This window comes from Trachypithecus francoisi, unplaced genomic scaffold, assembly GCF_009764315.1.
Source record: "Trachypithecus francoisi isolate TF-2019V2 unplaced genomic scaffold, Tfra_2.0 Lachesis_group12, whole genome shotgun sequence".
NCBI classification, from domain to species: Eukaryota; Metazoa; Chordata; class Mammalia; order Primates; family Cercopithecidae; genus Trachypithecus; species Trachypithecus francoisi.
This window is the reverse complement of record NW_022681457.1, coordinates 99,910,783-99,938,532: the sequence shown is the minus strand read 5'-3', so window position 1 is coordinate 99,938,532 and position 27,750 is coordinate 99,910,783. Positions and strand designations below refer to the sequence as shown.

At 54.0% G+C, this 27,750-nt stretch overlaps 1 protein-coding gene and 2 long non-coding RNA genes across 5 annotated transcripts in view; 1 reads left to right on the top strand and 2 right to left on the bottom strand.

Annotated features, from left to right (window-relative positions):
• The window catches only part of RUNX3 (RUNX family transcription factor 3), a 65,521-nt gene that overhangs the window by 29,139 nt on the left and 8,632 nt on the right, over window positions 1-27,750 (bottom strand). For all 3 annotated transcript variants that reach the window (XM_033227767.1, XM_033227769.1, XM_033227766.1), the window contains exon 3: window positions 809-1,071. In XM_033227767.1, the coding sequence (XP_033083658.1) occupies window positions 809-1,071 (263 nt within the window). The remainder of the gene's footprint in view (window positions 1-808; window positions 1,072-27,750) is intronic.
• LOC117093104 lies at window positions 164-27,520 on the top strand. The gene is made up of 3 exons (XR_004441033.1): window positions 164-412; window positions 2,212-10,126; window positions 26,581-27,520. It is a non-coding gene; the product is annotated as an uncharacterized LOC117093104 (long non-coding RNA).
• LOC117093103 lies at window positions 1,094-1,917 on the bottom strand. Its single transcript, XR_004441032.1, has one exon. It is a non-coding gene; the product is annotated as an uncharacterized LOC117093103 (long non-coding RNA).

Here is a 27,750-nt window from a genome sequence, read left to right as displayed (position 1 = left end):
CAGGGACGGCCTCAGCTGCCAGCGGTCGCCGCTTCCAGCCACCTCGGGCAGCACCACCCCCAGCCGCCGGCCCTTCCTGCCCTGCCCTTTTCTCACGGCAGCTGTGAGAGGTTTAGGGGAAAACCAAGGCGTTTTCGTTTCATCTCGCTGCCCCCTTAAAAAAATGAAAATGAAACAGTCGCCTACTCCCTGGCATAAAGAAAAAGGTCCTCTAAATGGCTGGGGGCTGCCAGAGTTAGGGGTCCCCCAATCTCAACCCGCCATTCAGGACGCAGAATATCCCCGAGCAAACGTCTGGAGAGCAGTGCCCCGATCCCGGCCTAGCGCCGTCCGGTAAAATTTCGGAAGCCCGAGGGTGTGAGCAGGAAGCGTCTGAGAAGCGGCGCGGGAGGAGGGGTGCTGGCGGCTGAGGGTAGGCCCTTTCACCGTTCGCACCCCACCCGCGGTGTCCTTGCCCCGGTCCCGGGATTCTCTTCTCCGTTACCTGCAGGGCTGTATCTGAGCGATCTGGGTTGGGGGGGTGCAAAACCCCATCCGCCCATTTCCGCACCAACGTCTCTACGCAGGGCGCCCTAAAACCCAGGTGGAGCGGGGCAACCCCCTTAAAAGTCATCCGTGCAGGGCGCATCCAAAACGGAACGCCGATGTCCCCGAGCCAAGTGCGCAGCAAGACTGAACCGGGTGCTCAGGTGTCGCCGCGGCGTCTCAGGCACCTCCCCTCCCCACTGCTCCGGAGGCTCTGGCTCCCGCAGCTTGGACGCCCGGAGCCCCAGGGCCGGCGCCCTCCCGCCCCGGGTCCCGCACTCACCTTGAAGGCGACGGGCAGTGTCTTGTTGCAGCGCCAGTGCGAGGGCAGCACGGAGCAGAGGAAGTTGGGGCTGTCGGTGCGCACGAGCTCGCCCGCGTGGTCCGCCAGCACGTCCACCATCGAGCGCACCTCGGGCCGGGCGCGCCCTCCGGGCCCCACGGCTGCCTGCGCGCTGAGCGCGCCGCTGTTCTCGCCCATCTTGCCGCCGCCGCCGCAGGGGAAGGCCGTGGAGGGAGGTGTGAAGCGGCGGCTGGTGCTTGGGTCTACAGGAATACGCATAACAGCGGCCGTCAGGGCGCCGGGCGGGCGGCGACGGCGCGGCTTCCCCCGGGGGCGGCCGGCGCGGACGCCTCCTCGGCAGCCGCTGCCGCGAGAAGCGGGAAAGCAGAAGCGGCGGGGCCCGGGCCTCAGGGCGCAGGGGGCGGCGCCCGGCCACTACTCGCCAGGGCCCGCCCGCTGCGAGGCCTCGCTAGCCCGACGGCCGCCAGCAGCCTGCCCGGCTAGTCCCGCATCCCCGGCGCGCGGCACCGCGTGCGGCCGCCCCTCGCGGCTGTCCCGGCTGCCTGGGCCGCGGCGGGGCCCGCGCGGGGCTGTGCCACCGCCCCCGCCGCCGCCGCCTCCCGCCCCGAAGCTCGCCCGCGGCCGCCCCGACTCCGCGGCCGCAGCCCCAGAACAAATCCTCCAGAATCAAGTGGCGGGGCCGCGGCCGCCCGCACGGGGTTAGTACCCCCGGGGCCCGCGGGGCGGGGCCGGCCCGAGCGACGCGTCGCACAGCCAATCGGCGGAGCCCCCATCGTGGGCACCTCGGTGGCGTTCGCGGGGAGGAACGGGGCCTGCCGGAGGCCGCCCAACGGGGAGGGGCGGAAGGCGCCACCCCGCGGAGGAGGCCCCCGTGCCACAACCCAGGGCCCCGAGAGCTCTGGGAGCCCGGGGCAGATGCTAGAAATTTGCTGAGAACGTCCGGGTCCCACAGAAGGCGCCCTTGTCGCCCTCTCCCGGGTCGCATCTCCCTGACGCTGGGGCGCAACCCCTTCGCTCCTCCTCCCCGCTGGCCGCGGCCGGGCTTCCCCAGCTCTTGCTGCCTCGGGCCTGTGACTTCTGCAACCCCGGGCTGGGGCCCGCGGGAGCCTAGGGCCGGTGACACCGCACTGGGAGCCGCCCCAAAGAGGTTACTCACCTCCCTCCTCCCGCAAATTATTCTGACCCAAGAGCCTCCAACCCACACGGGATTTTTGTGCGCCGTCCACGCCCGGCCGGCGGCCTCTGCTGCTCCCAGCCCTGCGCGGCTTTGGTCCCAGCCTCGGTGGCCCCTGTGCCAAACCGAGGACAGGCGGAAGGGAGTCTCCCAGGGACCCTAAGTAGCCTGGGGCCAACAACCCTTTTCCTCTCTGCTCTCCCCTCAGAACAAGTTTCAGGATCTCGCAGGCCTCGCGGCGTCGTTCTTCGTTGTGGCGGCCTGTGGCTCTTTGAAAAACACGACGAGGCCTGCAAAATGCGTTTTCCCGATTTTTTTCCTTTATGCATGTAACTACGGTCCTGCATCGTGAAACACTACGCGCGTCGGCGACAAAAGAAAAACTGAGCAGTGGCTGCAAAGCTAAGGGCCCCGGCTTTCAGAGGAGAGAATTTTATTTGTCCATGCAGGTGGAAAGTGGCTTCTGCGGATCCAATCCCACTTCTTTTTGGGCCGGTGCGCTCTGGCTGCGCTGCAGGGACCGCGGACAGTTTCGCCAAGGCACTGCCTGCCCTCCTGGCTCCGTGTCCCCGCTCCCACCCCCAGCCGCGTGGCCCAACCTCTCCCGGGCTTCACAGCAAACAACCTGTTCCTCTCCCGCCTCTTAAGTCAGTCGAGCAGGCCTAGGGGACGGCTACAGCTGGGAGGGCAACGGGAAAGATCAAGCCCCAATCATTCCGAATTATTGCCCCAGACCCCTCCCTAGACTCTGGGGAACGAACGCGTGCTGAGCCTCCCCGCCGCTTTGGAGACTGGGCTATATTTTCGTTGCCTCCGGCTCTCGACAGGTGCAAAACAATGAATTCCAACCCTCGGAAGCAAAGAAGCTTAGGATTCGACGGTGGCCGCAAGATCTCATCACGGATCTGACCCCTGCCCAGCGTGCGCCATTTCGTCGTCGCCAAACGAAATCAAGCCCCTCGTGCGCTCAAGGGGTGAATGACTCTGGCCTCACCCCGACCGTCGGAAGAGCTGGCCCCTGCCTCGCTCAAGACCTCATATCACGCCCTCAGGCCATTTCGAAAGCAAGAACGGCAAAGGTCCCTTACTGAACCTTTTAAGAGAGCCTGCGCCTGGCAGTTGTCGACTGCGGACCCAGGCCCGCGCGCCCTCGGACGCGCTGGCACGAGCAGCAGAACTAGAGGAAAGCGAGCGATCCAGCCTGGGCGCTCCCATCTCCAGGAACGTCTCCGGGAAGGCCCAGCGCGTCGTGGCCAGGTAGGGCCCGGGCCGGGGGCGGGTAACACGTGCTGCCCTGGAGCGGTTGCGGGACCATGACCCGCTGTTTCAGGTGGTGGTAAATTCCATTTGTCGAGTGGTTTGGGTTTGCACCGTGCCCTTTGCTTGTCCCTTGGCCTGATTTCTCCCTCTCCCCTTACGGCGGGTTCACAGACGGGTTTCCAGAGAATGGGGGGCTCTTGTGAGCCCTGGCACCTGGCGCAGGGCCCAGCACGCCTCCGGCCCTCCATAGAGCGCTGGCTCTCCATGGGCACCAGATCCAAGGTACTGGGGGGCGGGGTGCCGGCCCTTGCGTCCGCAGACCAAGGTCGCCCGGCCGCCTGGCAGGCACGGTGGCGGGAGCTGCCGCTAGTTGGCGCCCGCGCCCTGCCAGCCGCGGAGGTGCGGGCCCGGCCAGGCTACAGATGTGCGCCAGCTGTGGCCCCGGGTGCAGGCGCGGCGTCCGCCCGCCCCCCAAGAAGCTACCCTTTCCTTGCCACCAGTGCGGCCAGGTCTCTGACAAACCGATGGCTGTGTGTCAAACCAAGGCCGCCTTCCTCACCTCTGATGAGATGGACGCCTTCCGCCTTCGCGTTTTCAGGCACCGGGGAGAAGACCCACAGAACAGGCTAACTTGTTCCCAAGTTCCACCGATCGCCAACCTGCTTCCTCCCCAACCCGGACCGACAAACTTTGTCCTCTGTTTGATGGGAGGGAGAGCTCCCACTCCCCCACCTGGGGCATGCAGACACCCTCGCCCTTCCCCAGCTGGCATCCCCAGCTGGCATGGAGGTCTTTTCTCCTTCTTCCATCAGATCGATGGACAAACAGCCCAGTTTCTCTCCAGTGGCCCCCACCTAAGAGCACCCTAAGTTGTCCACAGCAGGGCTAGGAAGCGGAAGGTCAGGACACTCCCCTCCCCTACCTTGACTTAGAGCTGGGTAAACCCAGAACCCATCCCCGGGCACATAGAGCCAGCTCCTTTGCCCCAGGAAGGGGATTCGTCTCCCTCCAGCATTTAGGAGTGCACTCTAAGTGCCTTCTTGGCAGTGAGGGTGCCGGCTTCCCAGGGCAGGCATGATTCATGGGGACTCTGTGGCGCCTGGGCAGGCATCCCCAGGTATACCAGACAAGGGGCAGGTGTGTGCTGGGAAACTGCCTGAGAGGTCCACGGGCTGTGGAAGGAGCTGGGGTCCGCAGTCCCTCGGCCTGGGCGTGTCTTCTTCCCTCGCCCACAGCTCTCTAGGCAGAGTTGCCTAAACCTCTCTGAGCCTCATTTCTTTCATCCGTAAAGTGGGGGCACTCATAGTGGCCCCCATAGAATTGTGTGTAAAGTGCTTAGCACGGGCCTGGCACATAGAGGGTGCTCCAGCCATGGGGAGCCATCACTGTCATTACGAAAAAATAAGACCTGTCAATCCTTGCTGGGGGCCTTTGAACCACCCCTCCCCTCTCTGGGCCTCACACTTCCATCTGTGAAACGTCCAGTTCTCATGTTCAAAGCTTGCCAGGACTCCAAGCCAGTCCATGCTGTCCTGACCCCTCGATTTGCCCAGGGGCTGCCTGGGGCAGCTAAGGACTGGCTGTGACCTACCTCCATGTGGAGTCAGCTCACAGCAGGGCTTCTAGCAACTGTCACAGGGCGGCCGGAGCTGGGTCTTGATGATTGCCCGTCTGACCATTCCTCTCAGAACCTCACTTTGGCCCCCACCCAGCTGCCCTCCCGTAGGCAACTGGGCCTCAGCGCACGCTGCCAGGGACCCCATTTCCTTCCCAGGAGGCCTCTGTTTCCCATATCCCGAATCGCACAGGAGCCTAGTCCAGCGAAGAGGACAGAGGACTCTCTTCTAGAACTGAAAATTTCTACCAGCCTGGCCCTAAATCCCCTGTCCAGAGGGACCGTGGTGAAACCTATCTCCTGCCCAGTGCCCTAGAACTCAAAGGGGACATTCATGCCCCTCACTGAGCCTCAGTTGCCTCTTCTGTCAATGGAGGTCATTCTGACCTCTCCATTTCACAGGAGGGGATTAAGGATTCCCTCTAGGAGGGGAGGGGCATCGTGTTTCGCTGTATCTAAATTGTGATCGATGGTTTGAAGAAACAGAAAGAAAATGCTGCTGAGTAAACTAGGACTCATCTGCTTCCTGATTTCAGATAATGATCTCTGAATATATAAGCGAGGAATGTTAATGAAAAATAGCAATACATCTGAGTTGAGGGGTTGTCTCCTGCAGGCCAGGGGTCTAGCCCCAGAGAGTCCAACTCTGGGGTCGTCTCTCCTGGCCAGCCTTTCTGGAAGGATTCAGAATGTGTGGGAGGACAAATGTGCTTCTCAAATTACAGAGATCTTTCTTCCTTTTTGGAAAGTGCCAGACTTGGAGGGGAGGGAGAAGGAGCAGGGGAGAGCAGAGTGGTGAGGGTGTTAGGACCCAGTGCTGCCTGTGCAGTCTGAGACTTTTGCCTGGTGTCCACGCTCCCCTGAGCCTTGGTCCTGACGGTAAAATGGGAAGAACAGTAACAGCTGGGGATGCTGAGGCTTTACCTTGTGCCAGGCGCCGCACGTGGGCATTACTCATGGTATTCAATTCCCACGGCGTCGTATATGGTAGATGTTATGCCCATGTAAGCAAAGAGGAATGTTGTTCGAGGTCGGCCAGGTTAGAGAGGGCCGGACCCAGGTTAAAAGCCTGCTCTGGCTCAAAATGTGGGGCATGAAGGCATCACCTGGCCAAGCATGTCAGCACTCTCCTCCTAGTGGCTGAGTAAGGGGAAGAGCTAGCAGCTAGATACAGAGGAAAGTGCAATTGTGATGGGGAGAGAAAGTTGGGGTGGCAAATCCTGCTAAGCAGCCCTGGACTTGGAAATCAGCAGACTCTTCAAATCTGCAGGGAGTCAGGAAGGACTTGCCAGGGTCATTCGGGAGGGTCCTGTGATAGCTGAGGTGCACCCACCACCTGCTGTCCTTTGGCCTCAGAACCAGTCTGTGAGGAGGCAGGATTGGCAGTAGTCTCCAGTTTACAGATGGGAACACTGCGACCCAGAAAGCGGAGAGGCGTGATCAGGATCTGGACTGAGCTCCAGCAAGGCCAGAAGCGAGCACCTCAAGGCAAAATGCAGTCAGGCAGGACCTCTGCCTTGCAGAAGGCTGCAGCCCAGTCCCGGGCCTCATACACTAGGGCCCCATGCCACTCTCAGTGCCTCTCTCCCAGGGGAAGTGCTAGTCAGTCGCGTTTCCCTCTGGGCCTCAGTGTTCACATGCGAACGCTGGGGATGCACTTACAAGCCCCCTCTACATGCCAGGCAGGTTCCCACAGGACCCCAGGGTTTCACTGTGACCCAAGACCCCTCCTCCCCACCCACCTCCTCTCCACCTCCTGCGGGGCGCCAGCTCCCTTGCGTCCATGTGACCTCGGATCCTTCCACACCCACCCCCAACCTGTTCTGCAGGTGGGTGGACAGAGGGTGATCTGCTTTGGGGATGGGAGAGAGAAAGGGAGGCAAGGGCGGAGAAAAGAGACTTCTCTTTCGGGGGCGTGGAGCAGAAAAACTGGCTCCATCGGTTGCCAGGGAAGGGGTTTCTGGTTTCAGATCCCATCACTTGGTGGGACCGTCCTACCACCCTCCCTGCTACTCACTCTTGTCATCTGTAAATCAGGGAAATATTTCTAGAAGACAGTATTTGGTCTGTGACTTTGATCATTGGTCTATGACTAATAATTGCCCTAATTTTTTGGACACCTGCTGCATGCTGGGAGTTTTCCGCCAATTGTCACTCACCCTCAGGTGCCTCTGCAGGGCAGGGATTTTATTCTCTCCATTTTACAGATGGGGAAACCCAGTCTCCGAAAGTAAAGAGCTTTTCCTCTGTGGGCCTCAGAATCTGAGAAGTTCAATCAAGTTCTCAGGAGCCCTTCCAGCACCCCCACTCCTCGATCGGGGAGGGCCATCTGCAGTCTGACAGCTGCTCTCAGGGCAGAGCTCTCCATCCAAAGCAGCAGGTGGATGTAGAGCTACCTGCCAGCAGAGCCATCAAACACAGCACTCTTCTATTGGGAGGCACGGAGTGATGAGAGGGACCTGGGCAGCTTGGAGCCAAGGGGGCTTCTGGGAAACATGTGCCCTTCCCCCAGCCCCCGGGTGGGGTTCAGCCCTGGCAAGCAGGGAGAGAAAGGGCTCTTCTGAGTGGCTGTCGCTTTACACACATTTTTGCTTCACAGTATTCTTAGAAGGTAGGGACACCTTCTAAGGTGTAAAATCACTCCCATTTTACAGGAAAGAAAACTGAGGCTCAGAGAGCTCAAGTAACTTGCCCAAGTTGGCACCACTGGGAAACCACAGAGGTAGGATTCCAACCAGGCAGCCTGGCCCCAGAGCCCACGTTGCTGCCCATTACACTCTATTCTTGTGGACTAAAACCAGATGCTCAAAGTTACAGTCATGGAATAGAATTGAATCCTGGCAGAAGAACTGTGGGCAGGATTCAGAATTTTACAATGTCAGACTTGAAAGGGCTCTGAGATATCAAATCCAAATCCCCATTTCTCAAATGGCAGAACTGAGGCCTAGGGAGGAAGAGTCTCACTCAAAGTCACAGCCCATGCCAGGGACAGAGTCTGCACCCCCTCCCTCTCCAGCTACCTCCCGCTGACTCTGCACCTTCCTCTCCTGCAGGCCCTCCTCTCCCCACTGCCCACCCAGCAGCTTCTGGGCCCAGCCAGGCCCATTAGGGATTTTCCACCTCCCTGAAAAGGTCCTAATGACTGTCAGTCCTTGTGAAGCCTTAATTAATCTCAGAGGCCGATGGCTCAGAGGAGACTGGGGGCTTTGGCCTTACGCAGATGAAGATTGCGGCTCTATTTCATGTGGTGGTGAAGGAACGCCTCAGACATTCCTGCCAGCAATAAAAGCCACATGGCCCTTGGAAAAGAAAAAAAGTGCAGCCCTTTGCGGAAAGAAATCAACTATGTGCTGTACGCATGGCATGAGATACAAATGGGCATACGGAGGTGGGGAACTGTCGGTCTTTTAGGCCGCCTCTGATGTCCACTGACAGAGGCAGGGCCAGCAGTCACGGTTCCAGCTACAGTCCTGGGGAGAGGGGGTGACCCCCGGTGTGGTGGGGGAAGCCTCAGCTCCTCCACCTGAACTGGATTTGAGCCACTGCAGATATCCCAGAGGCAGGGCCAGCTTCCTGGCCTGTGGCCCATGCAGTCGCACAGGGCCCTGGTCTCAGAAGGGTCCTGAGCTTGTTTTAATGCCCTGCCACCGCTGCCTTCAACTTCTGAATACTTGCTCAACAAAGGCCCTGCGTTTTCATTTTGTACCGGCCCCCCAAATTATATAGCCAATCCTGACCACAAGTGTCCCCGCCCATCATCAGTTGTTACGTCTCTCCTGGCCCCTGCCATGTACGCAATCCCGGGGAGCAGGGTTTCTTGAGCGCCTGCTGGCCACTTTGCTTGTATCACCTGAGATGAACTTCAAAAGGACTCTGTGAATTGGACAGATGTGGAAAATTGAGGCTCAGAGAGGCTTCCATATGGCAAGGAAGCCTAGACTTGAACTCAGGTCTCCCTGACTCCAAAGTGAGTACTCTTAGCAGCTCTACATTCTGCATGATTTCATCTTCATCATGCCCAGGGGGATGGGGATACACACAGTTAGGCTGCTGTATTCCCAGATAACAGAAGGCACAACTGAGGCCGGAGAAGTGAAGGTTCTCAAGTCAGAGTCAAACTGAGGGCCGGGGCAACAGTGGACCTGGGCCTGGATCCATAGGGCTGGGGATGGAGTCCCAGTTTTATACTTGTTTGTGCCACTTGTAAATTTATTAGCTCTTTCCATGCAGGTCACTGCCTTGAGTCTGGTCTGGAATGTGGCTGGAGCCCTACCTCTTCCCCCTCCCCAACAGCTCTCCATTCTAAACATCTGGAAGTCCTTCCTTGTTTCTTCTTCCACTCTTTCATGCTGTAGTTTTCCTCCGCCACCCTCACTGGTTGGGAAGCAGTTGGATCTGGCACCTTGATAAACTCAAAAGAGTCCAAATTCTTGATGAAAGTTGGGACTGAACAGAGCCCAAAGATTGCCATGTCCTGTAACTGGGCCTGGGCCTGAGGTTCATAGAGCCAGCTGCTAGATCCAGGGGAGCCATTTCATTGTTCCCTGCTGGGTAACCTTGAGCAAGTCCCTTCCCTCTCTGGCCCTGAGACTCCCCTTCCGGGAGATAAATGCATTGGACAATGCCTGAACCCCAGGAGGCCTCTCTGTCTTCAACATTCTAGAATTCCATATTAATCTACAACAGGTCTGCTCATTTCCCCAGCTGGGGAAACCAAGGCCCAGGAAGGATCAGAGACTTGCCCAACATCACAGAAGGTGCTTATTGACAACTGGACTTGACTCTGAGGCTCCTATCAGCCGGCCTGGCTGCCTCTGCACAAACCTTTGGATGACCTGGCCTCAGCATCAGCTCAGCTTGCCCTTGTCCCGCCCCCTCTAGCCCACTTTGGCCTGTCAGGCACCCTGAGTGTTCAGGCCTAGAAATCGCAGCTAAGGGTCCCTGGCACGCAATAAAGTTCCTCTTCTATGGTTTGAATGTCTCCCAAAAGTTATACATTAACACTTCATCGCCATCGTGGTGGTATTAAGAGGCAGCGAGGGGCCTTTTGGGAAGTGATTAGGTGGTGAAGGCTCTGCCCTCATGAATGGATTAGGTCCTCTTTGCCCTTCTGACTTCAGGACACATTGTTCTGTGTCCTCTGGAGGACACAGCCAGAAGACACTGCCTTGGAAACAGGGAATCCAGGACCTCATCAGATGCAGAACCTGCCAGAGCCATGATCTTGGACTTCCCAGTCTCCAGAACTGTGAGTAATAAGTTTCTATTTCTCTATTTATAAATTACCCAGTCTCAGGTATTTTGTTATAGCAACACAGAATGAACTAAGATAAGACACCTTCTTTAGACAAAAGTGGGCCAGGGGATGGCAGCAACCCTTTTCTCCCCAGTTGCATTTAGGCTGTGTTAGCATTTCCATAATAAAGACCCCTTTTCCAGGGGTTATAATTTGGCTGGAAAATGAGGAGGAAAGGCCAGATTCCAGGACTGGAGAGGCATGTGAAGTAGGAGGCTACGATGGGAAAGTCTCCACTGGACTCTGGGCACGCAGGGTGCACACACACACATCTATACCTTACATGGGTGCGCTCACACACAGCACCCATACTCATGGGCACAGTCTCCCACACACTCACTGGCAACTCACACCCACCTGCGCAAGCCCTCATGGAGGACAGCATCGTTACAGTGCAGCCACGGTGAAAATAGTTACGTGCATGTGTGTGCAAAGATACTCCTAGGAGATGCATCTGTCTGCATCAACATGCACGGACCTATTGGTGTAGATGCACAGATAGGCCCCGTATAGAGTGGTGTGGACACACGGGCAGAAACTCACATCACAGCTGTGTAAACAACAGACCATTGTGTGGACAAATCTTTACACACAGAGGCAGGCGTGGAATCTGGGCTTAGAGCTTTGGATTTGTTCTGCAGACCAGCTCTTGGAGGAGTTGAAGCCTGGCTGTGGAAGTTTCTGCTTCTCCTCAATTCAGAGGTATAGATTTTCTGGGTGGTTTGCCCCCCTGGGGCTTCCGAACCATTCCTCAGCATCTGAGTTTAACCCGCTGCCTCATTGTTCGATGGGGACGAGGAGAGCTTGTCCTGCCGGCCCAGAGAAAGGCAGTGGGAGGCGAGTAGTGGAGGGTTGCAGCTAGGGTGCCCCACGGGGGCATGGGTGGAAGGGCAGGGCACTAGCCTAGGGGCCCAGAGACCTCAGTTTGGGTTTAGGTTGAGATGCCCTAGGCCAACACATGGCCTCTCTGAGCTTCATTCTGAGCCCCCTCTGTTAGGGCCATGTGACACCCTCAGGGACCTCAGCATGGGGAAGAGCACTGAAACCATGTCACATGATGAACTATTAAAGCAACTGGAGACTATGTCCTGGAGGACAGCAGGCTTCGGGGGTAAGAGCTTCTCTGGCAGATCTATGAAGAGCTCCCAGGTGGCAGGGACCACATGGATGCTGGGGGCTCCATACCAGAAACAGAAGTATTGAGAGCTGGCTCGGAATAGAAACACATCCCCTCAGAGGTAGAGAGCTCTCCATTTTGGGAGGTATTCAAGGTGAGACCAGGATATTATAGAGGGAGTTCAAGTGTTGGATGGGACACGGGCCAGACGAGATACTAGTGTCTCAAATGCTCAGCTCATAGCAAACACGTATTAAGCAAATGAGAGAGCGACTGCAGAGCTCCGTTTCTAAGCCAGTCATCCGTGATTCAGAGCATACCAGCTCTGGGTTCCCATCTTGCCATCTGCGTGACTTTGGCCCTCTCCAAACCTCAGTTTCCTCATCTGTGAAATGGGGAGAACAAATTATTTCCAAGAGCTCCAGCAAGTCACATCCCCTATTGCTGCCTTTCAGGTCGTCCCAGAATTTCTGCTCTTATAAATAGAAAATGACATCGAAGGCAAAAAGCAGACAGACAAGCAAGAGAATGGTTAATACAAAAATCACAGCTAGGCGTGGTAACTTGTGTCTGTAATCCCAGCTACTTGGAAGGGTGAGGTGGGAGGATCACTTAAGGCCTGGAGTTCGAGAGCAGCCTGGACAACAAAGTGAGACTCTGCATCTACCAAAAAAAAAAAAAAAAAAAAAAAAATCAGCAGAGTGGTCCCAACCCCTTGCCATCCATGATGAGTAGGGAGAGGGATGCAGTCAGGGAGGGGACACTGGTGGGAGCCCTAAGGTCCCATTAGTGCTTTGTTTTTGTTGTTGTTGTTTGTTTGTTTGTTTTGAGACGGAGTCTCGCTCTGTCACCTAGGCTGGAGTGCAGTGGCCGGATCTCAGCTCACTGCAAGCTCCGCCTCCCGGGTTCCCGCCATTCTCCTGCCTCAGCCTCCCGAGTAGCTGGGACTACAGGCGCCGCCACCTCACCCGGCTAGTTTTTGGTATTTTTTAGTAGAGACGGGGTTTCACCGTGTTAGCCAGGATGGTCTCAATCTCCTGACCTTGTGATCCACCCGTCTCGGCCTCCCAAAGTGCTGGGATTACAGGCTTGAGCCACCGCGCCCAGCCAACAATGCTTATATTTTATACATTCTTCTGTACGTGTATTTTACACATTTAAAAATATTTTTAAAGGACAGCAAAAGATAATAAATAGAAAAAGTCCCCCTGCCCAAACCCCTGAAAAAAATGGACAATATGCTCAAATGTGCATCATGTTGTACAATTATTCATGAAGCAGCAAAGCTGGGATGTGTTTATTCTCAGCCAAATCGCTTTTTCATCCGGAGGGTCCTGTGTACCATCACACTCTCAGCTGAATCTCTACAGGCCCGTGCAGCTATCCTCATCACGGCAGCCCCCACCTAGGTAAGCACTTCTAGGTAACAGCCCATGCTGAGCACGCTCCCCGAGCACTCCTCATGGCCGCCAGTAGCCCTCCAGGTATGTGTCAGTGGGCCCACTTTACAGGCAAGGAAGTCCCTTGCACCTACATAGGAAGGGGCAGAGCTGGGATTCGAACCAGCTCTGTCAATGCCGAAGTTGTGCAGCAACCTCACCCCAGGAGCCAGGCCCCTCGATTATAGTAACTAATGTTATGTACACTGACACACGCTGTTGAATCCCCGGAGCCACTTTTGTATTAGGTACATTTATCATCACCCTCATTGTAACAGTAGGAAAACTGAGGCATAGCAAGGTCAGGAACGTGTTCAAGTTCATACTCCAGGTGAGTATCAGAGCTGAGCCTTGAATCTCAGCAGCCTGATCCCAGATTGCGTTTCCTGGCCTGGCTATGTGGGGAGCTCAGACTTCATGGAAACAAAACACAGAATGGTGGCTCCAGGGTCCACAGCTGATCCCAAGGGACCAAAGGCCAGCAGGGTGGTTGGCTGGGGTTGGAGGATGCTGCCTAGGATACCTGCTCCCAGAGTGATGCCAGCCCCCTGTGATGAGCTAAGTCCCTGCCTCCTTACAGGGTCGTGGCTGCTGGGGAGGTGCTGAGGCTGTGGGTACAGCCAAACAGAGCTAGAGCAGGCTTTGGACTCCCTGCCTGGCAAGTCCAGGTGACAGGCTCAGACACCAGGCACTCTGTCATTTGCTGTTGGTGTAAGTTTCTACTGGCAGGAATGTGACATTCATCGGGGTCCCTCTCACTGCCTCACCTCTGAGCTTTAGTGAAATCCAGGGTGGCGGGATGATCTGAAGGCCCTTTTAGCTCGCGGAGGCCTGAGCTTGCCCCTGCCCCCATCCGTGTCCCCAGGGGAAAAGGTTCCCAGTCCTGTCCTTAGCAGCTCTGAGCTTAGATGAAGGAAGAGATGAGATGGGAAGGAAAAAGAGAAGTAAGAAACAGACAGAGGAAAAAGAGTTGGCACTAGATTCAAGCAGTCAACACACACTTATCAGGCACCTACTATGTTCCAGGGGCTATTTTAGGTGCTGGGGATACAAGCAATGGACAAGAAAGCCATGGAGCTTCTTGGGGCTTTGATTTCAGCAGGTCAGACAGAAGACAGACAAGGAGGCAAATAAGTAAGCACGCCAATATTTGATAGTGTCTTGGGACACTCAAGGAAACAGATGGGGGTAAAGTCATAGAGAGTGACTGGGTGGATGGGGGGAGAGGGGCTCAGTGCCAGTACTTTAGACAGGGTGGTCAGGGAAGGTCTGTCGGAGCAGGTGACATCCAAGCTGAGACCAGGGGGTTGAGAGGGACCCAGGAAGGGAGAAGGGGGCTGGTAAGAGGGCCCACTGTACAGTGGAACTGGCTTTACCCACCTGCTTTACTCCTCTGCACTTCCGGTATCCCCAGTTCCTAAAACTCTTACTGCCCTTTCTCTCTATTGCTTCTCCCACAGCAGCCCTGAGAGCCAGATGGGGTGAGTCTAAGTAGCCTGACATGCAGTTGAGGAAACTGAGGCTAGAGTGGGGAGGGGCAGCATCAAGTGGTATCCTAATGCCAGGACCTGACCCAGGTTCCCGCCTCCCAGCCTGGTGCTTCTTGGAGCCTGCCCATTGCCCGGCATGTTATTTAACCACCCAAGTCCAGGCAGGCTGCAGCCACTGTGGAGCCAGTCTGTGGGCACCACTCCTGAGAGGTCACAGGGCTGGAAACGTGGGCAGCTGGGTAGGGTCTAGGAGGGGGCAGTGGCTCAGGACTGGGCGGGGGTCCGGAGCGGAAGGCGCCCAGCCCTGATTGGAACAAGGTGGCAGCACTGGGAGCCGAGCCGGGCGTCATTGATCTTGCCCGGTGTTCCAGCCACCAGGCGGGGCCAGCGCCGGGCAGACTGCCGGTTTTCCCAGGTGTGGGGACACCCTGGGGGAATGGCTTTTCATGTGGTTGTGGGGCAGGCATGCCACCCAGCACGTGGGGGAGACCAGGGCTTTGGGAGCATGCTGGCAGTGGGGTGGAGGGGGGTGTCTGGAGACTCAGAATCCCACAGCCAGCAAATGTGAGGCTCCTGGAGACAGACAGGGTCATGGACTTGAGGCTCTGAGACCCTGAGGATGTTAGAATCTTCATCGCAGTCGCTCCCACTGATGGAGGGCTCACTGTGCTAGGCACGGTTCTGAGAACTCACACAGCTTAACTCTTTTCATCCTCGCTCCATCCTAAGAGGGGGATTCTATGATCATCCCCACTTACAGATGGGGAAACTGAGGCTCAGCAAGGTTAAGTAGCCTGTCAAACACACAGCTACCAGGTTTTTGTCTTAGGAAATAAGAGCCCTGAAACAGCTGGCCAGTGCTGGGAGGGCCCTCGAAGATCTTTGAGGCCAGTCCCCTTGTGTCGGAAAAACAGGTCTGGAGAGGGGATGTGATGCGCTGGGGCCCAGGGGAATCCAAGATCAGGACTCATTCTTCCCTCAGGTCATCGTGGGACCTCTGCTGGTCCCTGAATGTCAGGCCCCTGAGGGCAGGGTCTTCAGCCAGGAGCTAGGCTCCCAGATGCTGCCAACCCTGACAGTTTTCTGCTAGCACACAGGAAGTTCTTTTAAACATCTAACCTGAATCCCTCATGTTGCAGGGAAAGCCTCTTCCTTCTCATCTTGCAAACTCTTCTAAGAAGAGGTTGGCCTTTGATGTTAGGGAAGATCACCCATTCCCTGGTGTTGTGGGAGGTGAGACTGTGCCTCTCCCTGCCATAAAATATCTTCTTGACTGTCCATCGCTGGCCCTAAACATTAGCGACTTAGCCCTTGGGGCCTTACATAGTTTCTTATTAAAACGTGAGTACTCTTGGAATGCGTGTCAGCCTAGCAGGACAGGGTGGTACTTGCGGGGCAGAGCTTGGGGGCAGTTGAGGAGCAGGAGGGAGCTGATTCTCCCCTTCCAGCCAGCCTTGATGGGATTCTACATGACTTGCCACCCTCCACCTCTCTGACCTCATCTTCTTCTACTCTGCCCCTCCCTCACCCTGCTCCAGCCACCCTGCCCTCAAATATGCCCATGATACTCCACTGCACGGCCTTTGCCTATGCCGCCCTTTACCAGGAAAGCCCTTCCCATTCTGTCTGCCTGGCTCAGCTCCCCACTTCATTCAGGTCCCTGCTGCCTCCACCAAGAGGCCTTCTCTGGTCTCCTGTGGTAGACAGAATAATGGCCCCAGAGATATCCACATTCTAATCCCCAAACCTGCGGCTATGTTACCTTATATGGCAAAAGGGACTTTGCAGATATGATGAAGGATAAAGACTTTAAGATGGGAGATTATCCTGGATTCCCCAGGTGGGCCCCATGTGATCTCAAGGGTCCTCACACATGGAATAGGGAGGCAGAAAAGACAGTCAGAGGGAGATGGGGCGTGGAAACTGATTAGGGAACCCGAGAGATGGCGGCATGGGAAAAACGTGGCCCAAAGCTGTGGGCTTTGAAGGCGGAGGGAGGGGCTATGAGCCATGGAAAGCAGGCAGCCTTTAGGAGCTAGACAAGACAAGGAAACGAATTTTCCACCAGAGCCTCTAGCAAGGAACACAGCCTGCCTGACCTTGATCTTGGCCAAGGGAGACTCATAGAGAATTTCTGATCCCCAGAACTGTAAGATTATAAATGCGTGTTTTTTTTTTTTTTTTTAAGACACTAATAGTGGGTTAATTTATGATGGCAGGCACAGGAAACGAATGTCTCTCCCTTCCTTGATTGACAGTTCCTTAGCACATTTATTAGTGCCTGATACACGATAGCTTGACTTCTGAATTGTCTCTTTCCTCTCACGGAAGGTCAGCTGCAGGAGGGCAGGGATTTTTTGCTTGCTTGGTGTTACATTTGCAGATAGAGTTGTCAGATTTAACAAATGGAAATATAAAACACCCAGTTAAATTGAATTTCAGATAAATAATGAAGACCTTTTTAGTATAAAGTTGCCCCAAATGTTGCAATTATTTATTGTTTATCTGAAATTAAAATAATTTAGGAGTCTTGTATTTTATCTGGCAAATTCATCCCCAACACATAAAACCATTCCTAGGTACGTATTAGGATCTCAATAAATGTCTATTGAATGAGTGAAATAGATAAGCAAATGAATTCACACTAACCTCTAGCTTAAAAACCCTCTTTGGCTCCCAGAATGCCTACAGGGTAAAGTGTGAATCATAGCAAATAGTAAAAGCAGTTTCATAGCTGCTTCAATATGCCAGACCCAGCTGAGTGCTTTACATTTATTAACTCACTCGGTTCTTGCAATAACCCAATGAGGTGGTTAGCCTATTTTCCAGATGAGGAAACCGAGGCCCAGGAGGCTTAGTAACTTGTTCAAAGTCACATGACCATCGAGCAGCAGAGCCAGGCAATTCCAGGCCTTTGGCAAACGTGGCTCATTGAATGTTCTAATGTTATCTCCCCACCCATTCCCCTGAACACCGTGGATCCTCTCTGTCTAACAGCCCCCAGTTCCTTTTCAGGGTATGTGCTTCCGCTTTCTCTGACTGCCGAACTGCTCCTCATACATCAAAGCCCTGTCCTACTTTTCCCTCTTTGTGAGGCCATCTCTAAAACTCCCCCTCTCTTTCCCCACCCCACCATGACCCCTTGTCTGAATGCATTGTAAGGACTTGCTGTTGTGTCCTTTACATTGTCTGACGGTGACCTCCCTGAGAACGGAGATGGGCCCCTTTCAGCTCTTTGGCATGGGGCTTCAAACTGAGTCTGGCTTTAGTGGGGTTCCCAGAAGCATTTGAGAATGAATGAATGAATGAACGAATGAGTGAGTGAATGAATGGCTGAGTGAATGAACCAATGCTGTTTGTTTCCACTCTGGGCCTCAGTTTCAGAGTCTATAAAAGGGGAAGAACAATCTCGAACCCCCCCCATTCCTTAAAACAAAACACATTTTTTTCTGATTATAAAAATAATACACATTCATTAAAGAAAAATTGGAAAATAATAAAATTATGAAGAAGAAAATTAAAACCATCCATAATCCTGCCACCCAGAACAATGGTTCCCACTGGGTGTTCTGCCTTCTGCTCTTACTTTATGTATAGATTTAGCTGCTGCTTCTCTTCTCTGCCCTCCCTCCCTTCGCTCCTTCCTTTCTTTTAGAGTGTTGGGAACGTACAGTATGGGGTCCTTTAAACCTGCTTTTGAAATCCGCCAACATGTGTGTATGTGTGTTCTCCTGTTTTCTTAAAGCCTCCCTGATGGCAGGGGACAAGTGGCTGCCGGACAGGCCTGGTAGGGGCCAGGGTGTGGAAAGGCCATCCCCCCACTCATGGACCACCATAATTCCCTTGTGATGGGCTGTTTAGGGGGTTTCCGGATTTCTGTCAGGGAACACCCTGCGTGAATGTCTTGGCTGCATCCCTGGTTCCTTCCTTAGCACAGATTCTGGGACTGGGGTTGCTGAGTCCAGTATAGACACTGAGAGGCTCTGGACACCGCCCCATATCCTCCCCATAGCTGCTTTCCAGCCCCACTCCCACCAGCCACCTGGACTTCTCAGCTTGGCAGAAAGCCAGGGGGCAATATTCTACCTCCTCCAGAGAAAAGCCCTGTCTACACCCAAGGCCTCACTGATTCCATCCAATGCTGAAAACACCCATTTACTCAGCTCTTTCTCCACGTTATGGTCTAAGGTCTAAGGCCCAGATGCTTAGTTCCAGCCAAAACAGCCACAGAGGTCACTGCGGTCTGAGGGTGCTCTGGACCTCAGGCCTGTGTAGACATCAGACTTGTCAATGATTAACCCACGGAGCTCACCACGTGCCAGACCCTCTGCGTCTCTGTGTGTCTCCACGGTAACCCTGAAGCTAGGGATGGCTGTCTCCCATCTTACAGGTGAGAACACTGAGGGTGCTCCAGAGAGCTGTGGGCCCTAGGTCTTGTCACCTGGGGGTGCAAAGGCGCTGACCCAGTACACCCGCTACCTGCTACCCAATGGGGCACAGTCCCAACACTACCCAGAAGCAAGGACAAGCTTTGGCCTAAAAGCTGGGTGGCCAGGTCCTGTCCCTGTTTTGACTCCATATGTGCCCTGGGAGGCCTCTGCAGCTCACCCTCTCTGTCTGTGAAATGGGAGAGCAGGGATTCAGAGACGGCCTTCTAGGCCTGTGGCGGCTCTGAGCACAGTGGGTGCAGATACTCAGTGCTGAGTCAAAGGGAGAGAGAACCCTGCCAGATGGACCAGCTCACCACAGGCAGCCAAGCCTGGTCTTTGAGGGGTTGGACTGGGCAGGTCTTTGCCCAAGGCTGAGCTGGGAGGGACCTGACAGCCCCAGATGGAGGCTGGCCCACCCCGCCCCAGCAGATGGGTGGCTATTTTTTAACTAACCCCACAGGAAGAAGAGGACAGAAATGATTGCAGGGGGTTAACCTAGGCCCCTGGGGATGCTCCCTGTTTGCATCCTCCTTTCCCCACAACCCACAGAGCTGTGTGGGCTTCACCTGGAGCTCCCTGAATACTTCTGGAGCTCCCCGCAGATCACAGCCAGCGCTGGCATGGCCTGAGTGGCCCCTGTCTGACAGGCGAGGGACCCAGAGCCCAGAGAAGTTTGACCACGACTGGCTTCCTCTGCCCTTTCTGCTGTGTGCTTCCACCGGGTGAGGCTGCCTCTTCCGCTTCTACCTTTCTTCCTGGGGTGACCTGGGGAGGCCCCACCCTCTCCCAGGCTCAGTTTCCCCATCTGTCAGATAATGGGACCCTCCAGACATCACTGGGGCTTCTCCCAGCTGGGAAACCTCCTTCTGAGCTGGGGCCCTGACTCTGTCACATCAGTACTGGATTCCTGGAGGCCTCAGCACTCCGGAAGCATCTACCCAGTGGACAGGAGCTCAGGACAGGTGTCTGGGGACCCCCAGGAAGAAGAAGGATTTCCTGGCCAGAGATGGGAAGAGCAGCGTGGGTAGGGGTTAAGCAGCCTCCCCCTGCAGCCTCCCTTCGACCACGCCACCAGGTGGCCCTTGGTCCCCTCAGAAGGAGTTCCTGAAAAGTCTGTGTCTGTTGCAGCAGGTGCGGCCTGTGAAGTGTGTGTATGCTTGTGTGAGGGTGCTGTGTGTTCACATGCACAGGGTGGGGGTGGGCACACAGGGCAGGAGGCCTGACATGGTGGCAGGGCCAGACTTTGGTTGCTGAGCTGGGACAGCCTGTGACAGAGGCCCCAGCACACCCGCAGGTCTTACCGGAAACCCTCAGCTGGTGCTGGTCTGACCTGAAGGTGGGCACATGCAGGGGGAGGGGTACATGCAGGACAGGGGTGCATGTAGGAGAGACATGAGCAATACAGGGGTCCATGTGGGGGAGGGCCATGAGCAGTACAGGGGTCCATGTGGGGGAGGACCATGAGCAGTACAGGGGTGCACGTGGGGGAGGGCCATGTGCAGAACAGGGGTGCATGTGGGGGTGCCTGCAAGACAGAGGTGCATGGAGAGAAGGGTTAGTGCATGGCAGGGGTGCATTGCTGGGGTTAATGCAGGGCAGGCATGCATGTGGGGGAGGGGCATATCCAGGACAAGGTTACATGTGGGGAGGCCACAGGGCCCAAATGGTGTCAGGGCCTCTGGGAAGCTGGGACCCCAGTGAATGCTTGGGGGGAACCAACTCTGCCTGACCTCCGCTTATTTTTGTCTATTGAAACAATATTGTCAATTAATCACATGAATTGAGCCCCCACCCTGCCCCCTGCCGCTTGCCTCTGTGATACAAATAATATGAGCACAATGAAAAATCTTGGAAAATACAGAAAACACATTTAAAAAATGTTAAAGCCTGAAGTCTTATAACGACAGTGAACACTGTGAGTGTCTTTGAGGGGATGGGGGTCTGCAGGTCTTCTCGATATGATCACATTCATTCCCACATACTCGAGCATTTCCCATGGGCAGCTGTGGAGCTGAGCACTTCAGGTTTGTCTTAGTGAATTCTCTAAAAACCTGAGAGGGAAGTACTATCATTCTCCCCATTGTATGGATGAAGAAACAGCAAAAAGGAGGTTAAATATCCCCCTCAGGATGTAAGCAGCAGAGGCAAAATTTGAATCCAAGTCTGGCTAAATGGAAAATGCAAATCGTCCCCAGCGTCCAGGGCTGCACTCCAGCCATGCCCTCTCTGAGCGGACCGCTCAGTTATTCATTCCTCCAGGAGCGTTTACTGAGCACCTCCTGTGACTCAGACCCGACCCAGCACCCGCACTGAGGACTTGGCGGATGTGAACGAGACAAGAGAGAGGCCCCAATCTGACTCTCCAAACGGCCACAAGCTGAGTCCCAACCTTGACCACAGCTTGATTTCTAGTCCGAGTCGTCACCGACCCCCACCGGCCCTCATCACTGACTGAACTGTGACCCGGCCTCCTGCGCTCTGCAGTGGCCTCTGTGAGCTTTCCATTCCCCATGACATGTGTGAAAGCCAGGAGCCCACCTCATCCGGCCTATCATCCACGCGGCCAGGGCCAGAGAGGCCGTCGGGAGCCCGCTCGCCACCTCCGGCCTGCCGCTCTGGGCCAGGACTCTCTGGAGTGGGGTTTTGGCCTTGGCCCTTGGCACCCTGCTTGGCAGAAGGGTGGGCCTCAGCTCAGAGCATGGGGTCACCCCAGGAGGGGTCCACATAGCTGAGCTCAGGGTACCTGTGGGCGGGGCTTCCATGTCCCGGGGTCCTCACGCTGCAGCCTCCTCTTTTTGCCTGGGCCCTGGAACCCCAGGAGACCCTAGGAGCTATTGCTCCCTCTTCTCACTTGCAGAAACTCAACAGGGCAGGCCTCATCTGAGCTCGCCCCGTGCCTTCACTGTATTTCTGGGGGCCCTGCATGTCTCCCCAATCCTCAGGCAGGGCCAGTTACCTACTTTATAGGACCCAGTGCAAAAAGAAAATACAGGACTCCTTTTCAAAATGCAGGAAAAAAAGTTTTTCCTTTCTTCTGTGGACTCTTAACCCACGATGGTGTTTTTTATTTGCTATCCAATGTCACACATCCTTGGACCTGGGGAGACTTGTGCGGATAGTGTAGACCCTCACAGATGCTCGGGGGCCACCCCAAAACTTGGTGTGCAGATTCCATGCCCCTCTCCTCCCCACGCCTGCCTCAGTGGAGGGCGGCAGTGCAGGGTATCGGGCTGCTGAAGACCCATCCCTGGAGGCAGCAAGAGGCAGACTGGACCCGGGCTCCAAGTCCCCAGGCATGCTGCATTAGCCCATCAGACTTCACTTACAACACAGTAATTCAGAGCGAAAACGATCCAGCATTTCAATATGGCAACTGCTGAGCGTTAAATTCAAATGCAGGGGGTGGGGGGTGGGCAGGTAGCCCTGGAACACAGCAGTCTCGTAGGTGGCTGAGTGTGGGGTGGATCTCTGTTCTTGGAGTAGAGAGATGTGGAGTACCTTCCTCTGCTTGGAGTATCTGGGGTACCTGGACAAGCACAGGGGGCCATGAACAGGGCCATGCCTGTGTGCCTGCCCCTCGCTCAGAAGAGGGGACCTGACAAAGGAATGCCAGGGCACATCTGCACCATGCCTGGGCAGTAGGCCTGGGCATGAGCCTGGATCAGGCAGACCTGCAATAGGTGGAAGGGCCCCAGGAGAGCTGAGGAGCCTAGGGGAGAGGAACCCAGAGGTCCCCGCCAAAGTGCTTGATGTGCTGCCATAAGAAGGGCAGCATAGGCCAGGCGCGGTGGCTCACGCTTGTAATCCCACCACTTTGGGAGGTGGAGGCGGGCAGATCACGAGATCGGGAGATCAAGACCCTCCTGGATAACATGCCGAAACCCCGTATCTACTAAAAATACAAAAATTGCTGGGCATGGTGGCGCATGCCTGTAGTCCCAGCTACTCGGGAGGCTGAGGCAGGAGAATCGCTTGAACCAGGGAGTCAGAGGTTGCTATAAGCCAAGATCCTGCCACTCCAGTCTGGCAACAGAGCGAGACTCTGTCAAAAAAAAAAAAAAAAAAAAAAGGCAGCATGGGCGCCTGCTGAGACAGAGAGAGAAAGAAACCCTTTCCCTGCATGGGATTCTGGCCTGGCTCCCTAGGGTGCTCTCTGAGCTCAGCTTTGGCCCTGTCCCTCTCTCTCTGTGCCTCAGTTTCTCTAACTATGCACTGAGCAAGGAGAGGACCACCACACCTCAGATCCCTTCTGCATGGGCCATGCACTGAGTTTTATGAATCTCCCCTCTCTTGTTCCACAAATGATTACTGGCCCATTTCTCAGATGAGGAAACTGAAGCCCAGAGGAGGCAATGACTCACCCAGTAAGAAAGTGGTGGAACTGGTTCTGCCTGGCTTCCCTTCACCCCTTGAGTTGCTCCAGCCTCTCTAGGTGTGGGTGGAGGACGTGGGAACCAAGCTCATGGGGGCACCACCGGCTCTTACCAGAAAGGGGCTGAGAGAAGACCAAGGATGCTCCCTGACCTGAGGAAACGTCCATTAATTCATGGCTACTGTGCTTTGGCGAGCCACACAGGCTCCGGATGCAGGTTGCCTGGGTGGGGGATCTGAGCAGATGTCTTAATCTCTCTGGGCTTCAGTTTTCTCATCTATAAAATGGGCCTCATAATAACTTTTGTCTTACAGGGTTGTGAGGATTAAATGAGCTAAGGTGTATCACTTGAGCCTGGGAGGCAGAGACTTTAGTGAGCCAAGATTATGCCACCGCACTCCAGCCTGGATGACAGAGTTAGACCCTGTCTCAAATACATATATAAACAAAATGAACAGAGATATGTAAAGCACTTAGACAGTGGCTGGCATAGAGTTAAGAGCTATGTAAATGTTTACCGCTAATGGAACTATTTAAGAGTTGAGTCATAATTTATATTTTCTAGACAGTCAATTATGAATTTATTCATTTCAACGTTGTACTTTTCTCTTTTGCATTTAGGATCCAGCAAATTTTCCTTTGAAGTTTCAATACAATTTCCTAGGTCCTTGAACAGGTAATTTCCCCGCCCCCACAGTGCCTGTAGCCCATGGTGGATTCAATAGCGCTCTCTGGAGCAGCTTTTCCCAAAGTGGACTTTGCACACACCAGCCCCTTCCAGATGCATCATCTCACCCCAAGAGATAACTCAATAAACAGCTGAGCATACACTTTTTTAGATCTCCATGGCCCAACAAGGTATCCATTAGCATATCAAAGGCTCTGACAAGTCCTGCAGCAAAACACCTTCGAACATTGTTTGAAACAACCAATCCCAACCTTGTTTGACCACAGAGCTCCATTATTTCTGCTCACCACCTGATAACATCTGAACACACGTTGGGAGAAGCCACCCTCATTTCCTGGTTTCTAGGAAATGGCGAGGGGAGTCAGAGCTATGAGGAACACCCCCTCACAGGGATGAGTCGTTCCACACCTACTGAAATCAACCCCAGTCATGTGCACCATCGCTAGGCCGTTCCTCCTGTTCTCACCTTCCTTGTCTGATTCAGTCCCCCCAGCGGCCTGGAGAGGTCACTAGCATCAATATCCCCATCATACAGATGAGGAAATTGAGGTTCACAAAGGTTAAGTGGCCACACAGCCAGTAAGTGGCAGATCCGGTAGACAAACCCACAGCTTCTGATTCTAAACCCCACATTCGTTCTTCTGTACGTTGATTGGAAAAGTAAAAATAGATCTTATTCTAACAGGATCAATCTTCCCCCATCATAGGCTTTTAAAAATCTAAAGTATTTTTTTTTTCCGGTAGCATCGAATGCTTTAAAAACTTAAAATTTTTAGTACCTTTCTTTTGATTACTAAAGCAATACATACTTGTTATGCAGAAAACTTTTCAAACATTTTGGGTGAAAAAGGAAAAAAAAAAAAAAAAAACCACAGATCTGTAGAGCCCTACAAAGTAGCCATTAGCTTTTAAATGAAAATATTTAAATGCTATTTGAATGAAAATAATGAAAATGAAATCAGATAAAAAGTTCAGTTCCTCAGTTACAGTAGCCACATTTCAAGTAGTCAGTATTCACCTGCAGCGGGAGTCTACCGTGTTGGGCAGCACAGACATGGGACATTACCATCATCACAGAAAATCCTATGGGACGGTGCTGTTCTAGATTCTTCGTAGACATATCCTAACACCTATACAGGTTGATTACCCCTAATTCAAAAATCTGAAATCTGAAATGCTCCCCAATCCAAAACTTTTTTAGGGCCAACATGGCACTCAAAAGAAATACTCATTGGAGAATTTTGGATTTTGGATTGAAGTATAATGCAACTATTCCCAAATCCAACAAAATCAGAAATCCTAAATTTGAATGCTTCTGGTCCCAACTATCTTGGGTAAGGGATGTTCAACCTGTAATGACTGTTAATGTTGTTACTGTGGGTTGTTTTTTTTTTTTTTTTGAGACTAGGTCTCGCTCTGTCACCCAGGCTAGAGTGCTGTGGTACGATCATAGTTCACTGCAGCCTTCACCTCTTGAGCTCAAGCAATCCTCCTGCCTCAGCCTCCCAAAGTGTTGGGATTACAGGCGGGAGCCACCATGCCCCACCTACTGCTATTCTTGTTGAAGTTCTCAAACATATCTGCATGGCCTCACACATGGAGGAAAGAGACCCACAGAGGCAAAAACAAGACATGGGATAAAAATAGACTGGAAGGAAATACACCGAATGATAGCGGTTTTTTCTGGGTGTTGAGATTACCGAGTTTATTTTTAAATTTCTTAGATCCTTCAGGTGTTCTACAACATAAAATGCAGACAGGGTGGGGACGTTGGTTGGATTCATGTTTTCCCTAATGTTCTTACTGGTTCTAAAATCTTCAAGTTATGCTCTCACCCAAGGCTTCACTTATTATTAGTATTTTAAAACTGTGGACTCATGAAGAATGGAAGCCCACACAAGGCCAAGGAAGGAAGGAAAGGCAGACAGAGGTTTATTTTCAGGCCTGTGCAGTTGCACACGGCCCCTTGCTTAGAAGGGCCTCATGCTCAGTTTCATGTTCTGTGGTTGCTGTCCTGAAATTCTCACTGATGTTTGAACAAGGGATCCTGTATTTTCATTTTGCACCGTGCCCTGAAAATCATGCCGCCGTCACTAGCCCTGGGATTCTCCCCAGGACAGGTTTCCCTTCGACTGCTCTGAGCCTTCGCCCTTGTCCTTGTCCGACCACGGACGTGGCCATCCATGGAGCCCTCTACGTGGCTGAGAGCAAGTGCATTTCGGCTGCTCAGATGTGTGTCTAGAGACTGACAAAAATAGGGCTTGTGAGCGGGTGCGGGAGGCCCCTGTGGTCTCTGTTCACACACGTACCTACCCTCAAGGCCTTGTCTACACTGGCCTATTTCAGAGAACCGCCGTGTGCATCATGGGATGCTTTGCCCCACATCACGGCCCAGCTCAGTTCAGTCCCAGACCCCTTGTCCTGAAGCCATGACCAACCCCAGGCCTGGCCCACCTTCCTCACCAGTCTCCTCTCCCTCAAGCCCTCCACAGGACCCATAATCCTTCCATCTCCATGTAATCCTTTTGTGTGGTCCTTCTTCCATACCTTTGCCCATGCTGCTCACTCTGCTTGTACCAGCAAGGTTCCTTCCTTCCCAGATCTGCCTTTTCTAGACCCATCTCAGATTCCACCCTTTCTAGGAAGCCTTCAGGAAGTATCTGAGAAGGGCCTGAAGATGCTGTGGTTGCGTAGAGGAGGATATGAATCACTTCACCTAGACGTATCAGGGAGGGCTCCACAGAGGTAGTGCCCTCAGGCCAAGGAAGAGAAGACACCTTCCAGGCAGAAGGGAGAGTTTGATGGGCTGGTTTGATGTCAGACAGACCACAGGATGACTCAAGGTCCTCTTTCCTCTTCTTAAACATTAGTTGCAGCAAGTCCCACCATCTGCCTGAGTCTGTTTTCATTTCCACAATGGAGGTGGTGATGCCCAGCACACGGAGCTGTGATGAGGATTTAATGGGGAATCCGGAGCATTTATAGAAGTCCCAGGAGGCCAAGATTCTACACAGGTAGGAAGGACCTAAGCCAGAGGGGTGTGGGTGGCCAGAAGAGAGAGCCTACCTTAGTAGGGCTGGGTGGGCTAAGGTCTGGGCTGAATCTCGAGGCCCTGGAGCTTAGAACAGCGTCTGCAACTCCCTGGCTGTGGAAGTTCAGGCAAGGACTGCTTCCTCTCTGAGTGTCAGTTTCCCCATCTATAAATGGAAAGCTGCGACACTGAAAAACACTGTGGGGAGGATGGTTCCTGAGGCAGTCTCTCTCCACACATCACTGGAATGTTGGCCCCCAGGGAGAAGGCATCTTTGTCCATTGTGTTCACTTCTGCATCCCCAGTGCCCAGAACAGTGCTTGCATGCAGCAGATGCTCAATAATTGTTCATTGAATGAATCAGCAGCAACCAATTCACCCACCTCACATCCTAAGTCTGCTGGGGACCTAGGCCCACCTCTCCAGGGAAACTGTCTGCAGATTGGGACCACACCTCAGGTCACAAGCATTTCCTGAACGAACACCTACTATATGCATGGCTCTATGCAGCCCAGGGTAGACCCTGCTCCATAGCCCGACAGGCAGAGCCAAGGAGGCAGGTGACAGACACAGTGATGTGGGAAGAAGAACAGAGAGCAGGGCGGCCAGCAGGGCCTTGCCTGGGTGGGAGCAGGCCGTTCCCAGGCTGGAGCTCAGGCTGACGGGAGCCCCAGCTTGCCTGTTCCTGGGAGGGTGGGGCTGCCTGTTCCTCTTTCTTTCTTTGAAAACAAAAATTGTTTTTCCTTAAATTTATAAGTATTAAAAGTTTGGAAAATGCACAATCATCAAAAGAATGTAAAATAAAGGTTACCTGCCATAATGGCACACCATACAGCATTAACTACTATTGACATTTCAGTGTTTCCCTCTAGTTTTTTTTTCTGAGGTGGCCTTGCTCTCAGAGGTGGCTTCCTCTCCCCCTGGGAAGGGATATAGCTGCTCTGTGGGAGATGTGGGGGCACCAGGCTCTCTCCGTGGGCTGTTTATCACTTCTGACTTTGAGGTCCTT